The sequence below is a fragment of the Pundamilia nyererei genome, unplaced genomic scaffold (genome assembly GCF_000239375.1).
Source record: "Pundamilia nyererei isolate P.nyererei 1_Seehausen unplaced genomic scaffold, PunNye1.0 scaffold00009, whole genome shotgun sequence".
In the NCBI taxonomy this organism is placed as follows: Eukaryota; Metazoa; Chordata; class Actinopteri; order Cichliformes; family Cichlidae; genus Pundamilia; species Pundamilia nyererei.
Genome location: NW_005187410.1, coordinates 5,430,583 through 5,447,189, shown reverse-complemented (window position 1 = coordinate 5,447,189; position 16,607 = coordinate 5,430,583). Strand labels below are relative to the sequence as shown.

At 40.6% G+C, this 16,607-nt stretch overlaps 2 protein-coding genes across 5 annotated transcripts in view; both read left to right on the top strand.

The window, feature by feature from the left end:
* LOC102199780 (FERM, RhoGEF and pleckstrin domain-containing protein 1-like) overlaps positions 1-5,660 on the top strand; it is a 57,327-nt gene extending 51,667 nt beyond the window's left edge. Inside the window, exons 24-27 of one of the 2 annotated variants that reach the window (XM_005723533.1) lie at positions 1,067-1,203; positions 2,648-2,755; positions 4,349-4,500; positions 4,586-5,660. In XM_005723533.1, the coding sequence (XP_005723590.1) occupies positions 1,067-1,203; positions 2,648-2,755; positions 4,349-4,500; positions 4,586-4,664 (476 nt within the window). In that variant the 3' untranslated portion in view covers positions 4,665-5,660. The remainder of the gene's footprint in view (positions 1-1,066; positions 1,204-2,647; positions 2,756-4,348; positions 4,501-4,585) is intronic. The other variant, XM_005723532.2, reaches the window with a different exon arrangement.
* A 1,445-nt stretch (positions 5,661-7,105) lies between these two features.
* The window catches only part of LOC102199129 (dedicator of cytokinesis protein 9), a 76,442-nt gene continuing 66,940 nt past the window's right edge, over positions 7,106-16,607 (top strand). For all 3 annotated transcript variants that reach the window (XM_013908333.1, XM_013908334.1, XM_013908335.1), the window contains exon 1: positions 7,106-7,563. In XM_013908333.1, coding sequence (XP_013763787.1) covers positions 7,447-7,563 — 117 coding nt within the window. In that variant the 5' untranslated portion in view covers positions 7,106-7,446. The remainder of the gene's footprint in view (positions 7,564-16,607) is intronic.

The window sequence follows — 16,607 nt, the reverse complement described above, 5'->3', positions numbered from 1 at the left end:
AAAGTCAGAATTCTGACTTTAATCTCAGAATTCTGACTTTTTCATCAGGATTATTTTTTCTCAGAATTCTACTTTTTTTGAGAGTTCTGAGAAAAATTCTGATTCAGAATTCGGACTTTTTTCTCAGAATTCGAACTTTTTCCCCCTCAGAATTCTGAGATTAAAGTCAGAATTCTGAGAAAAAATAATTCTGATGAAAAAGTCAGAATTCTGACTTTAAGTTCAGAATTCTGACTTTTTTTTTCTCAGAATTCTGGAAAAGAAAAAAAGACGTGCCCGCTTTTTGTTTTTTTCCAGTGGCCCTAATCCTCTTCCGTAAAATTCACGCAAACAGCTGTCTGTCGATGGAATAGTGTGAAACCAGTGACAGGATGTGATGTGACGCTACCCTTATGCATAAGGTTCCTCATGCATTTGCATCAAAGCAAACTCCATGGATCAGTCAGTGTTTGTGAAAACATGACTCAGCTGTACCACTGCTAGTCAACAAATCCTCCACACAGTGCTTTTAAACCGATCTGCTTCTGATCTTTTGTGTATGGGGAGTTTTTATTCATTGAATTATTTTTACGAGTTACTGTTGGATTACTTCATTTACAGCCTCGAGGAGGTTACTGTTCTCACGTTTCCTTCTTTTGGCAGTAGCCAATGTGACGTCCTGATCTAAACTCCAAACTGTGGCTTTCCTGAGTTGTTTTGTCCTTTTTCTTCTCTTCCCGGCAACTCTGACTGTCTATAAATAGAGAGAGAGAGCAGTACGTAGATGTGCTAAACGTCCTCATTCGCATTAACAGAACGGATCCTGTTTTGGGATGTAGCCTTCCTACAACCCAGCTGTGTCCTGATCTAGTTCTGCTCTTCCTCTGTAGTTGTAACAATGTCCTCTTCACAGCCTTGCCTGGACACACCGTCGGCCTGAGTGTTAACCCCTGCCACTGCATGCCTGTGTTTCACCTACTCAGTCTCTGTGTTTCTGTCCCTCCTTCCCTCCCTGTCTGTTTTTTTTCTCTCTCTCTGTCTGTCTGTCTTTCTTTCCCCCATACGTCTGTGCATTCCTGCGTGGTAGAGGAGCCTAGTCCAGTCAGTGAGAATAAGACCCCCCTGGTGGGGCCCCCGAGTGGCCAGGGACCAGTGCCTCTGTCTGTTATCTGCTGGTACCGTGTTCAGAGCCTCTCCTTTAGTGAATCCTGCAGGAGTCTAGAGGTAAAGGAGCCAGGCAGACAGGAGAGGCCCTGTGTTTATGTTTTATTTGAACTGTATCGCAGGAAGCAAGATTTATAGAGAGGAAATTGAAATTAAAGTTGTAGTAATACCTCATAGCGACATAGTGAAATATTATGGTATTAACACCACTATTAAAGACTTTAATTAAGCATAATTTATTGCAGAGGGGCCAAAACTGTGATTTTTCCTTCCTGCCTTATAGTTATTCTTTTGGGGTTAAATAGAAAGTTTATGTAGTAGCCCAGCCAAAAATCCCCTCGCCATTGTGAGAGCTCATCTACTCCCACAAGTCTTAGAAAGTTTAGACACAAAATGGCTCTTAAGAATCAGTTTTTGTGTCTTTAGTGTTAACATATCTTCTCTTGTATTATGTTGGATGTGTTTTCAAGGCTTGGTTCCCAAAGTAAGTCTGTCACACTTCCAAAAAAACCCAAAAAAAACCACACAGGTTCAACAATTTTTCCTTTCTGATAAAATTCCTCCTGTTCTTACTGCCAGTGATTTTAATGGTAATTAATCCACAGTCCTTATGAAGTTCAGTGCATGTCACAGCTAGATTTTAAGAAAGACTTTTTCTAGTGTCCTTGTGTTACATTCACTGTAATACAACTTCATGAAGAAACACTGGAGTGAATCTTCTTTTTTTATAGTTAATATTTGGTAAGAATTGCTGGCTTTTTTTAAAACACAATTTTTTTTTCCTGGAAAAATGGGAAATATCGATTTAATCTGAAGATTTCAGACTGTAGAAGCTTCAAATTTGGGGTATATTTCTGCACTGAATCTAAAATTTGTACCTTCGCTCTTACATACTACAGGCAAAATGGGAACAGACTGTCTGCTAATGGTCAGTGTGAAGAGGAGGAATAATTATGCAGGCTTCAGTGTGTTTAATCATTATTTGAGTGTGTCTAATTCATTTAAATGAACGAATTTGAACACACTGTGTGTGTCAGATTAGGGCGGGAACCTTTAGTATATCTGATCTCCTCGTGTTGGTGTTTGTCCAGGATCAACATTGCATCTGACCAATCGCATTTTTATGATGTCATAGCATTGCGATTTGGAAAAGACCTGCTCATGGTTGGGGGTTAAGGTTATGGGGTTAGCGTTACGATGTGGTTTGTGGTGTGATGGTGCAATCGCAAAGCTATGACATCAGTACAATGTGATTGGTCACTTGCAATGTTGAACCTGAGGCAACATTAGTTTTGTTGATCTGAGAACAGCACCAACACAACGACATCAGATCATGTTGGAAGCTATACCTAGTAAAATGAAGCCTCTTTAGAAAAGTAGACAAAGTAGCTTGATTGCATGTTTGAAAGTGCAGGTAGAAGTTAAATTTCACGAGTGTTGCACTAATAGTGAGATATGGATGGCTTTCAAAGCGTCAGAATCAGGCTTGTTTTTCTCTTTGTAGAATCAGCTATCAGGAAACTTACTAAGGAAGTTTAAGAACAGCAACGGCTGGCAGAAGCTCTGGGTTGTCTTCACCAACTTCAGCCTGTTTTTCTACAAGTCTCACCAGGTAAGGAGTACACGCTCTCAAAGTCCTGTTGTTTGACTATGAGGATGGTGGTGCGCTCCCTCGACTGGTCTTGAAAGCATCAGATCTCAGTGTGAAATATCGAATCTGTGTGCCATATTTGAGGTAAATGCGTTTTCCCATGCAGTATTTCATACTGTGAATTTCAAGAAAAATAATGCCACTCCTAAACTTTATAGAAACAAACACTCCCTCTGTGTATTAAAGGCTCATGAAGTTAGCACAAATTATGTGGAAAACCAAAATTTATGGAACAGTTGCAAGAAAATTAAATGTGCTGCACACGTTTGAGTTGAAAAGACTTGTAAAATATGCTGTCAATGCTCTGCAATGGAGACTTGTGCACCTTCCAGTAAAGGTGAAAGACAGCAGTGGAGCTTTTCCATTACTACCCCTCAGCGTTGTGTCGTTGATGAGGTATTGTCGTTACCCTGCCGGGCGGGCGGGTGACAACACGTAGGACTTTCAAATTGATACCATAAGTGTGTCTGCTAAAACTCTCGGAGGAATTCAACCCCAGTGACCTCAACCTCAAGGTTAGAGGTCAAGATTTCTGAAAATCTTGTGAATGCAATAATTTGATAAGGATGCTGCTAAGTTTTTAAAATTGATACCATAGATCTATCTACTATAAGGCTGAAGGGAGCCACTGGCTGCTGCTAGTATGTTTTTTTCCAGAAAGCAGCCGAGGAAATAATTTAAAAATATCTCATGTGGATGGCTTTGGTGATGCCTGAGGGTGGGCTGTAGCAGCCAGGCATCGAACTATAAATGCATGTAACTGAACAAAAAAATCACAAAGAATAAGATACAACAATTAAAATAGTATAATTACATGAAGCTAAGTAGGAGCAAGCCTGAACAGGTGGTTCTTAAGTTTTGGGTTTCACAATTTGGGGGCCACAATCTCAAAACCACAGTCCCCCTTTGTCTTTAGAAACAGATTTATAGAAAGCACTTAGGTGTAGAAAAAGGTGCTTGTGTGAATGGGTGGATGAGACATCAGACACATGTTTTCTGCTCAAGTAGAGCAGACAAGCACTACAGAATGACCAGCCCATTTAACAGACCATACAAGCGAATGAAGATGCCAAAACCACACTTACACCAAAGCTAAAGCTGCATTAGTTCAGAAACTAGAACACTCGATTCACCCAAGTTTAGACTAGCTGTCAAATTTGTTTGCTTTACACCAACAGATCTTTACAAAATGTGCACTTTCAGCAAAAAGGGTATAAAAAACAAAAAGTATAGCATTGTTTTTGATACTAAATAATGCAATGCCAGGCCCACGTGGATTTAGAGCAGAGTTCTATAAAAATCTAAGCTTGTCCTTTGTGTATATGATTAATTACTCATTTGTTCTTCAGTATTTTCTCACAGCAAGCCTCATTGAATCCCTCTGGGAAACCACCAGAGGGATGACACGATTGCATTATTATGGAAGGGATTGTGTCATATTTTGCCCCATCTACATTTTTGATGTCTGTTACTCAGTCTGTTGATTCCTTTTGAAATTATTTACAGGATATAATCCAAATTATTTAAATCACTTTTGTTTTCTTCCCTCTCTAGGATGATTACCCATTGGCCAGCCTTCCACTGCTCGGTTACTCGGTCACCGTCCCCTCTGAGTCCGAAAACATCCACAAGGACTATGTCTTCAAGCTGCATTTCAAGTCCCACGTCTACTACTTCCGATCAGAGAGTGAATACACATTCGAGAGGTACCAAATGTGTCATCTTTTAAAAGTTTTCTTTCATCCTCAATGTTTCAAGGACTGATTAAAAAGCCCTTTCTCTGCCCTTTAGGTGGATGGAGGTCATCCGCAGCGCTACTGTCCCCTCAAGTCGAGCTCGTGGTCTGAACGGCAAAGAGACCCACGCTTAATGAGTTGGCTCACCTAGTTTCCATACCCTTTCTCCTTCGGGTGGCATCCGCCCGTCCTGTCCCACTCCGGACTCTTTGCTTTTCTTTTCTACGCATATCTGGGACATTTGTACATGTGTCCATGCACATTTGGTGCTTTTTAATGCTTTAATGGTGACATGTCCGCTGGTTTAGACTGCATCAGAGACTGCATTTTTGGCATTTTTACTCTCAACTCTGAAACCTCTTTTTAAGGATGTCATTTTATACTGTTTTCTAATGGTCTGAACCACTTCCTCTATTTCTGGTTTTACATGTTTGTCATCGGTTGTTTTTAAATGCAGGAACACATTGATACTAGATATTCAGTATTCTTTCTTAGATAGTTAAACTCTCACTGCATTGTCATAAACATTTTGTCTACATGTTCATTCTATGGAAAACGGTCACCCTTTAACAGCTGATGCTCTGATCACACTTGGCCCAGCAGAAAAAGAAGGAAATGAAATTATTTTGTCGTATTATTGACGTAAACCTCGACATTGTGGCCAGCGGTGGCTGCCATCACCACTGATGCCGTTTTAAGTGAAGTAAATGTTCTATTTGCTGAAATTTGTTGTATGATTCCAATCACAGAGTTCTGCTTTTTTATATATATATGCATATATATAAATTAACTCTGAAGTTCCCATTCAGTTGTGTGAGAAAATGTGAGATGTGCTCATAATCGCTGCGTTATGATGGCAAGTGTAATTGAAAGCTTTAAGGATTATGTGCAAAACAAAACAGAAACTTTCAGTTCCAAGCGACGTTGCCCTCACAAAACTAGGCTGCCTCCCCATATAAACACAGATCTGTTTATGGGTCTGAATGAATGGAAATATGCATTTGACAGGGTTTTGCAGTGAAGTATATGAGATGGAAAACCTCAGTTCTGCCTAGAATTGCAGCGTTTTTTCCAGACAGCAGAGAGCTCTTTGGAAATGAAAGCAATAAAAAAAAAAAAACATACTCAAACTCGGATTGTTGCGAGTTCTGTGTATTTTTTCCTTAAAGTACAGAGGCAGGGGTGGTTTTCAGTAGGTAAAAAGAAGATGTGCAGTGTGTTTATGGCTCTGTTGGCTGTGGCCTGCAGATGGCATCACTGACCAAGAAAGCTTTCTCAGTCAAGCCATCACTGCACAGTGTCCCTTCTGTCCTGTACTCTTTGTGGGGAGGATACACTGCTATCAGCTGTGACTCCCATCCAGGGCTAACAAATAACTACCGCACAGGGAGTTAGCCAAAGATTAGCTTAACTGTGACTGAGCGGACTTGAAGAGGTATGAACAGAAAAGTTAACAATGAAGTTAAAGTAATCTATAAGGCGTAGAAAATGGCAGCAAAACTCAATACAGTTATTTTTAATGGTAAAATAGCTAAAATAGCTTACAAAATGGCTAACGGTGTTAGCTAAATAGCAACTGCTAGAAGGTTTTGCTGTAATATTAGCAAACAAATGTAACTGGAAACCTGAAAGGACGTGAATAAGCAATTGAAGGATGGGATTAAATTACGTTAATACGTTTAGCTCTTTAGCTTAGCAATTCATAAACTGATAGCTAAAAGCTGAAATTGTTAGTTAAAGGTAAGGCTTCACCGTTTAAATTGCTACATGGTAAATAAAGGTAGTGGACAATAGTTTTAAAAGGTAAAGTTAAATTTATTATACTTTCTATTTTTATTTCATTTTGAGTTTTCGTTTTGTTTTCATTTGGTTTGCTGGGGAGATTTGCTCATTAAACAGGTTTATGGTAATGATTACTATACCAACCCTTACAAAAAAGCATATGCACCAAAGTCCCTGATCCTACATGTGTTGACAAACTTGACCACATTGACATAAACTAAACGTAAACACAATTTAAGGATTTTCATTTTAGTTTTATATAAGCACACGGTATACTTTCGTCAGCTTCTTTTAAAGGATGGTCTTTTTTCAGTTAAATAAAATATCATTTCCCGGTTTTAGTTATTACTTTACTTTTAGATAGATATAATAATTTGGGTAAAAAATTAAAATAAAGATAATCAGATGAAAAGTGCAGCTAGAAGGCTTCTATACAAGTACTTGGGAGTACTCTTTTTGTTTTAACTCACAAGTAGTACATAAATTCAGTCTTTTATAGTGTGTCACTGAACCAGTTCAGTTATTTTCAATATAATCAGTTTTTTGTAGTAGCTTTGGAAAAATGGCCTTTAAAACAGTACCGTTTGATACTGTTTTAAAGGCCAGTTTCCGGTGTCACAAAAGAGGAATGTTGTGATGACACTCCAGAGGCTTGTTCGCCACGGTTGTGATTTTTGTGGTAATGGGGAAGCATTGATCCAGTCATTCATACTGTAACTGCACGCAGTCCAAAGTCCAGGCCCACCAGCTTACACACACACACAGCAAGTGGGCAGGACTTCAAGCCGGTAAGAGGCGGAGTACGCAAGGGAGAAAACAGATTATACATCTCTTGCCTGGCGCTGGACGGTCAATGAAACGCTACTCAAGAGGACACTTTATTGTGTCAACAATACCCGATAAGAGAAGGCAGAGTTCCGGAGCGATGCGGCATGTGTTGATTTTCAAGAACGAAAACTGAATCGAGGAATGGGAGCGTCGTACCAGCGGCCACACCACAACATGACCCAACTTCAAACTCGTGGTGCGCACTAGCGGCGGTCGAAGGCGCGGATAAGCCGATGATGAGTTTCCTGTAAACTGTTGATAAAACGCGTGGATTGGACGGTAATTAATCCCAAGGGACGCGTAGCGATGGCCACTCCGGTGCATCCGGAGACCAGGAAATTTACGCGGGGTCTGGGTAAACCTGGCACCGCTGCTGAACTCAGGCAAAGTGTCTCGGAGGTGGTGAGGACGTCGGTGCTGGTCGTAAGTACTCACCTTAACTCCCACTCCTCTGCGCCACAACGCTCACTGTCATCAGTGTCTATTAAAACTTTATGGAGCAATGAGAGACCTGCTTTTTCTTACTCACACGTTTTTGGAGAAAATAACTGACTTCAGATCAGTTGAGCAGGACTACGCGTGCCTTTTACGGTGATATAATTAAGGTTTAAGTATACCCCTGACACACTTGGAGTGATATGGGTAACAGGCTCCCACACAGCTTTGAACAATATTTGGTAGACTGTTGATTATAAATCATAATATATATTTAAAACAAACAACGTTTTCAGCTTCCTCCTGTTTGCATTTTACACAAAACATTTGGAGCTCATCATGAATGCTGGCAATCTTTAAATCCTTCACTTTCATTCTCACCCTGTTGACTTCAGACCAGCTGAGTTAGAGCACGTGGGCATTACGAACGGGTGGGTGTGTGTGGCCAGGGGGTGGTATTTTTTTATTTTATTTTTTTAATGAATGAAGATATATGGGTGACAGAAAAATGTAATCAGTCACTTCCGTTTGGAATTTTTTTGAATGAAGTGCTGACTCAACGAGCTTTCCAGTTAAAGCAGATAGATTACCAGTCCAAATATACATTTAAAGACCAAGGGAAACATCACATATACATGAGAGCATAGAATGAATCAAAGGATCTCCCATTTAAATGTAGGACTGGAAATGAATGAAAGTGAAATAAAACAACAGCCACAAAAACAAACGTGGAGTAATGAAGTGATTTGTATTTATAGGTAGGTTTTGCAAAATAGACAATAGGCGTTTGCAAGGTGTTCAACATTACAGAAGAATGTTGTCTTTATTAGGCTCAGGTATGTATGTCATTCCTTTCCTAGAGTCTGTAGAGAATCAGTGCACGTTCAAAGTCCTGTGTGTCAATGAGGGGATCACTTCACAGGGCTGCATCGAGATGACATAATACGGCTTCACAAAGGAAAGCACGAGGCTCCAATTTCATGCTTCAGACACATATAAAGTGTCCAGTGACAGTGACAACATCTGGGTGACGAGGACCTGAAGCCTACCTGCTCGGTATCAGTTTTCCTCAGAGCTCATCTTGGATAAAGGAGTTGACCCTTTTGTTGTGTCCAGAGTGCGTTCGGTGTTTGGTGCTCCGTCTGATTGTTCCAGCTTTCCTGGAAAAAAAAAAAAAAGCTGCTAGGCAACTGAAACGTACACCGTCCAGGCTTTCTGTCAGGGAAATGGAATCCTGAGTCACGATCCCAGACATCCAACCACACCTTCATATTATTTATTCATCCTCACTCTGGTGCACTGCCAGGGACGCCTAAGGGAGGAGAGGAGAAGTGGATAGAAGAATGTGTGTTGGGAAATCAACATGCTCGAGGAAGACTGAAGTAACTTGTAGAAACTCTGTGGGGGAATTTGTTTTGCGGTTGCCCGAGACAACTTTAATATCATTTCAAAACTAGTACCTGCCATCTCGTAGACTCCAGCCCTTTGTATATGACCTTTTTAGACATGAATGCATGGCTGCAACTTGGAGTTCAAGTGTTTGCTGAAGCTTCTCAGTGGGATAAGAATGCGACTGCACACAAGACCACTGTCCACGCAGCTTGTAATTAATTCCTCCATAAAACATGTAAATACCACAGCAGGAATGGAGGGATCTGTTTTCAAGCACATAAAGGAAAGCTTGTGGTTGTTGTCACCCATCCTGCTTGAAGCCATAATGATGTTTTCACGCGTAAATGTTGCTGCATGTTTAAAAGCCTGGAAACATATTATAATGTACTGTAGAGGACTTGCATATCCACTGATTGTGGATGTTTGTTAGCCATGTTTTGGACTCCAGTGGGCAGTGCTGTATCTTTCACTAACAATTAGTGCGCTTTCGTGCAGACAGACACTGTTTTTCTGTTTGAGTGGAGACACACTTGCAGTACCCCGGAGCCCTCAGCTGAGCCCTCTGTTTCTTCACACTTTAGGCATGCTGAGGACGTTATTGGCTTCATGATTGCTGTCACCAACTTTATATTTATTTTAACTAGTACTGCGCTTTGCCCCACTGTCTTCGTGCTACGCAGAGCTAGAGTATAGTGTAGTTAACGTATTGGCTGATTAGTGTACCATAAATCCATGGCAAATTGATGGAAATGTTTAGTTAGTGTATACAGTGTACGAAGCAGCTAGGGGGGCAGTTGTGTAAGTGTAATCAATAGTCCCAATTGCCTGTCACCTAATGGTGATATACTCAGATCCTCAGTGTTCCTGCTATGTGCCTGACCCGAGGGAGCTGTACACCAGATGGGTGTCATTATGTGGGAGTGATGCTATTAGCCGTCTATAGCCAGTGCGTACGCAGCTCTACAACCAGAGGGGAAAGTGGGGCTGTCATTTATGCTCTGCAAAGACGAGCATTAACATGTATAACTATCACCAGAATGCACGTGTCGCTCTATAGAATAGTGCTCTTGGAATTAAGCATAAGAGATTTTATCAGTCTTATCCCCAGTTGTAGAGGTGTTGCCATTTTAAGGAGAACAACCATTTCAACAATGCAGCTCTCCCTCTTTCAAGTCAGCAACTTGGATAGTTTAGGTGCCCCTTAGGCTGTTTGGCAGGTAGACTGCTTTCCTGTCGTTTGAGATTCGTGTTTCTGTATAGTGTAAAAAGCAACATTTTTAGATTGTCTTTCCTTAAGGCAAAGCTTGCAAGTAATAAGAGCCTGCATAGAAGCTGCAGTGTTAAATGTCTTGATGATGGCATTGCTGACTCTCTTCCAACTGTGAATGAAAACTGTACAATAATCTGCTTTTGTCAGCCCTCTGGGCCACACCTGCACACCTCTCCTCTTTAGCTTTTTTATAAGAGTCTGTAAATTTTCCCAAGATGTGGAAATTCCAGAAATACCTCAGATGGGTGTGTTACTCTAAGTAGGGCTATTTTTCAAACAATACAAATGTGTCAGAGAATTTATTTCTCCCTGTTTGGATCTTTTGCCATGAAAAAAACATGTTCTGTCATGCAGGGAAGCTGGATTTGTTAGCCATTCAGTTTGCCAAAAAATGTGCTTGAGAGGCTGGAACCACAATGAGACGAATTTAAGGTTAAAGCTCCGCAATCATTAATCAACTCATTATCTGAGTTCATCAAATCAGTAGAAAAGAAAGTAATCAGTCTGCCATGTTTTGTCTCCTTGGAGCAGATGCTGGCTGTCACATAGGCTGTAGCACCGAGCCAGTCAGAAGATTACCGTGTTGTGTTGCGAGGCCTAAGCAGCTTGACCTGCCCGTGCAGTTCCTGCTCTGTCTACCTCTATAAGGAGCACTGGTATCAGAGTAAAAGTGCACATAAGCTGCTTCTGCTGCCCCGTTGGTAAATGGTACCCTGCGAAAGCAAAACCTGGGGGGTAGAGATTGGAGAGCAGATGGGTCAATAATACATGAGACTGCTTTAGTAACCACTGCACCCATTAAGAGTCTCATTCCCATTTGCTCCAGATTAGACAAACTGAAAACTATGATGCTGTTTGGTGCCAAATTCCCCAATTCCTGTTGAACTTTAAAACACCTAAGAGTGTTTCTAGTTCATAAGAAGCAGAGATCCCTGTGCTGCCTCAGAGTTCACACCATAGTGACATCTCTGAATCTTACTATAAAAATACTGCACAGTGAAGCTTCCTTCATGAAAGGCGGTTTTTGTTGAAACTGGAGAGGTGTTGATAGGTCTGCATGGGCATTACGAAACTTTAGCTTTTGGTATGGTCTTATTGGTGCAGGTCTTTTGGTTATCTTGCCACACCACCTACATTGCTTCAACAAAGGTGATTAATCATAGCGAGCCGGCTTTTGGTCTTAACTGAGCTTTGGCTAAAACCTGTATATACTTACTGTGTTTCGTGGATAAGCTAGTTTTGTATCATACATGTGCGTTTATGGAGTCAAATAACTGGATGACGCTTAAGTGGCTGAAAAACATTTTAAATATCCTGTCATCAGGCAAAAAAAGAAGATTTACTTATTTTTCTTGAGCACGTTAGCACCACAAATGTAAATGGGTTTAGACTTGTAACTTTTGAGCCATGTGACAGATTTTAAAATCGCAAAAAATTGAAAACTTGAATTTAAGAGTGGAACTAGACATGTTTAGTGATGGTAAAATTGCTTATGGTCTTAATATTTTGTGCCTACCAGTTTAAATTATGTCATTGCTTAAAGTTGTGCATAAAAGGTACGATAACTTTTAAGCTATTAAGCAACCCTGTCGAACTACTGGGCCCGTCTCTGGCTAGCAGCTGCATTTATTTATTATGTAAATACAGCTTTGTTATGTATTTGTTATGCGAAATGGAAAAACACTGAATGATCTCATGTTCTTTGCAGAAAGTTTCCTTCTGTCATTGTTTTAATTTTGTTGTCTGAAAGTCATTGGTTGTCCTCACTGGCTACAGGTTTTGAAAATAGGCAGTGTGGCATTTTCTGTATATTTTTCAGATTTTCTGGGCATTTTATTTCTTGAGTATCTTGGATACGGCTCTTTGTTTCTGCTTTCACATATTAAGTTCAATCACCTACATTTTATTTTCTATAGTCATACTAAATGCACTAAAGAGTTTTAAGCTGGTGTTCCAGGTGTGCTAATACAACTTTCTGTACAGTATCCACGCAGGATTCAAACCTCCACCAGAACCATTTATAGGCAGTGATGGATGACTTGTGGAATGGAGGCTTTTAAGAAAAGTGCAAAATAAAATAAATAATAATAAAACACGCCCATCAGACTCACTGTGAAATTTGTCTGCCTGGATTTTGGCACGTCTCTTGGCAGTTGTGATTATAATCCAAACCAGATTTGCCACTCGGGGCTTTTGCAGTTAAGTGTGGGAAGCTTGAGAATTCCTCAACTGAGCATAGAAATTTTGGGGAGAATATAAAGCACTCAGTCAAAAAAATATAAAGGATTTCCTCCATTCAAGCTAGGGCTACTCCGGTTAGTTCACATAAATATTGCAGTAGCAAAGCCAACTCAAATGATCCACAGGCCAGACAGACAGATTTTGTTCCAGTGCAAATGAAAAGGAATTACATGTCACGGGCATGAATTGACAGTGTACTTTAACCGCATGTCAAAGTAAGTGTTAAATATTAAGTTAGAGCCAGAAATGAATCCCAAAATATCAATCGTGGTCACACCGTGAAATTACTTAATGATTTCTTGGCTCGGTGTGAAAACGAGGGCGTTCTTTACTGCTTTAACAAATCTGTGTACTCTGAAATCTGTAATCTCGTGATTTTTACCTCAGTCGCTTAAGCAGAGTGGCAGCACTCCTTCTTCCTCCATGCAGTTAGTGGGGATAGGTACATTGGAAAGTCTAAATTGTCCATAAGTGTAAATGTAGGTGTGAATGTAAGTGCGAATGGTTGAAGATAGGCTCCAGCCCCCTCCGCGACCCTGAAAAGAATAAGTAGCAGAGAATGGGCGGATGGATGCTTAAGCAGAATTCACACGTACCCAGTATATTGCATGTACACAGATCTACATTTTTCATAAGTGAATAACACTTACTAGCCCCCTGAACTCACTCTCCAAAATCCTTCATCCTGCCTGAGCGGGAAGTGCCCATAACTTCCTGTCCTTCATATTCTGGTGGGAGAGCAGAGGCCTAACTTTTCCTAGATAGAGCCAGTTTCCTGTACTTGGGCTGAGCAGAAGTGCTGGGCAGGGCTCAGCATTAAACCGCCCACTCTGTCTGAGTGTTCTGCCTGATAGAGCAGAGCTGTTTTGGAGCACACGAGAGGTTACCATAACAGAAAGAGCCTGCTGAAGAGCCTGGCCAGTGGGTGTTTTCCTGTTAGCAAGAGCATAGCAGCACTCTGGGACTTGTTTCCCCCCCAATTCACCCAAATGGCCTTTTTGTAAACACTTCTATTATTCATAATGCAAAAGGCAATGATGGAGGCATTCCTACTCAGCTGTTTCTATTTTTGAAAGTTTTTCCAGTTAAGGTTCTGCTGAAGTGATTTTTTTTTTTTTTTTTTTGGGGGGGCGGGATTTCTTCCGTAATGACTTTGACAGTTTGTTTCTCTTAACCATCCAAATGGAGATTAGCATGGACGAAAGAAGGCTTAGGGTGGTCGTCGCCATTATGGAATCGTATAACATTTATATAAATCCTCATGTATTTATTTATTTTAACTTTTTTATGCATACAGTGCACATCTGTCTGAATCCAGGCTGCTCTCCCATCTTACTGTTGAGAGGTGTTCAGCAACAGCTTGGCAATCAACGAGAGTATTGCTCTGCTTCCATCCTCCAGGCCATTAAGGTTGCTATTTTTAAGCTAGCAGGGCACACACCTCAATGCAGCTGGCAAACACAAACTTCCCTCAGTCATCATTATGTTGTTAATCTAGTTTTTCTTCCTGTTCTACGCTGGCAGCAAATTTGCCATCTTCGTCTCTAATCTAATAAGGAAATGGATTTGAATGAATGGAACAGAGTTTGTTGTTTATGCATCGTACAAATATGCAAAGGTTGTTTTGTATCTTTAGCGATGTGCGAACACACCTTAAAATAAGTGTTTGCAACATGATGTCCTCCAGTTTTAGTCACGCTATCAACCTGATGCTGACTCTTTGTCTGTTACGCAAACTTCTAAATGGAAAGATTTTAGCGCAGCCATGTATTTTTCTGCATTGTCCTCTTGGGATGAATTCTACATCCCAGAAATTTAGAGGGATCGTCCAGTTGAAGTTTTACTTTCTTCAAATATACCTGCAGCCCTAACTCACGAACTAGGACAGTTAAGACATATCAGCACTCCTGTGCCTAATCCTACATCTCACATTACTCACAAAATGTAGATTCTTATTTTAGTATTTGCTCTAAATCTGTCGTTCTCTCTAATGCATACAGTTATCTTCTAAGAATAGACCCACATTTCTAACGACAGTCGATTCAAATGCTTTCTCGTTTAGCCTCCCCTCCATCAGAGCCCTGAGAAGTAGTCTTTGTTGGCCTAACACTTGTATGAATGGCACCATTACAAACAAGTCTTTACATGGCTCAGCCCACACTGGAGTAAGTGAATGAGAAAATGTATCTGGCGTATGGATACTCTTGAGGCCACCATCACTTATTCATTAGTTTTGCAACAGGCCGAGCAGAGCAGAGAGGTGATCCTAGTCCAGCCTAAAACCCCTAAGGCAAAACTGTCACCCTCTGCGTGCAGGCACAGGCCTACAGATTAAGCTCATTGGATTAAATCCTGAAAGCACGACAACTCCCGTGACTATAGACTAACACGTCCGTGTTGGCTCATGGAAAATGTCTAGAAAGAGCAGACTAATGACTGGCAAATTTCATTTTAAGACCCTGCATGTTTCTTTTTTGTGAGGATTTAGTCTCTATCCCTCTCATGGTTTGCCTATAAAAGTGATGTTTCCCTCCCATCTTTTAATGCAGCTGACCATTAACTCTTCATTGTGGGAACGTGTCTGTTGTAGCCAGCCAAGAAGGGTGCACTGCAGAATAACACTCCACTTTTTTCTTTTCTGAATCAATGGAAATTGAAAGTAAAGTAAATGGTTTGGAGGTTTTGAAGCGTGGAGTTGACTCAACGTTTAACATATTCTGCTTGGTAAGGTTTTAAAAACTTGTATTTTTGAGTGCTAGTAGTCATAGGGATGGAGAAACTGAGTCTATTAGTCTGGAAACTCATGTCTTTTCTAACTAAAACATCTTGATAAAAGCTGATGGGTTTATATGGAGTCATGTATAGATGTTAATAGCTTTCTCTTGACTTGTTCTGGAGTCACCACGAGGTCAACATTTGTGGTTTTTAGTGGAGCTATTTGACCAATAACTAAAGTAACAACTTACAGTAGTCTGTTGTCTATATAGTGTGTTTACTTGACAGGTGATAAGTTCAGTTTTTAATGTAATAATGTTATGTGGCTCAGATTTTAGTCTCTATCAGTTCCAGCTCCTAACAGCTAATGACTCCAGTATGTCCCAGCTAATAGCTAAATGATCTGTCTGCTGTTTGGTTCTGAGCAGGTATACTACAGCAGGTAAACAATGCTGTAATCCAGCGTACTGTTTGGCTGTCTGGGCCAGAAAATGTAAATTTTCAACCAAACAGTGAACTGAAACTCTCTATAAAACTCTATAGTCTTATGTCACTGTTGTCATTCAATGTATTGTTATCTTAAAAAGTTATCCAGTCAGTAGAATTACTTAAAATAGAAGCATCTACTTTTTGCTTTCTTTTCACACCTGTCTGTTTTATCACTCATGCCTAGTGTCAAGCAAAGAGTCCGCTCTGCATGAGAGTGACCTCCCATCACACTCGGATCAGCTGAGGGCAGATATTGTGTTTCACAAAGGGATGGATTAGCACATAATTAGCAAATACAAAAGCTGGTTTCCTGTATTGATTCAGATCTATGACTGTATAAATTAACTATAAATGGAGAGGATGAGCTTGTTCTGGCCGTTGCAATTCAAAACCACTTCAGTCAGACTGGACAGCAATTTTTTTTTCTCTCAACTGGAGTCAAAATGACGATGGATATTCCTGTGACGTGTGTGAGGAAACTACAAAAGATTCTTGCTCTGTGTCTATATTTAATTGTTATGTGACTACGCTGATGAAAGTGAAAGTTGCTTCTGATGTTATTGTTCATGTGGGATTTCCCTGAAAGTTGTTCTGGCTCATAGGTGTCATCAGCTGGGCAAATAGATGAAGCTTAGAGGCACCTTAACATGTAGTTAAAGTGAGCCATCGCCAATGATTTCCCCCTCCCTCCTATAGTGCCTGCTGTTAGCTTAATTAAACCAAGTCTAAGTTCTCAGAATTCACTCTTATAGCATTTTCCACTGTGTGGATGGGACCTGCCAGCCAGAGGGGATGAACTATAATGACTTTTCACCAGGCCGACTGCATAGCTAGCATTCCTCGCTTGGACACAGTGTAGGCCAGAGTGGGATAGTGAGGGGGAGGGATGCAACCTACAGAGGGCGGAGCAGGGGAAGATGGTTTT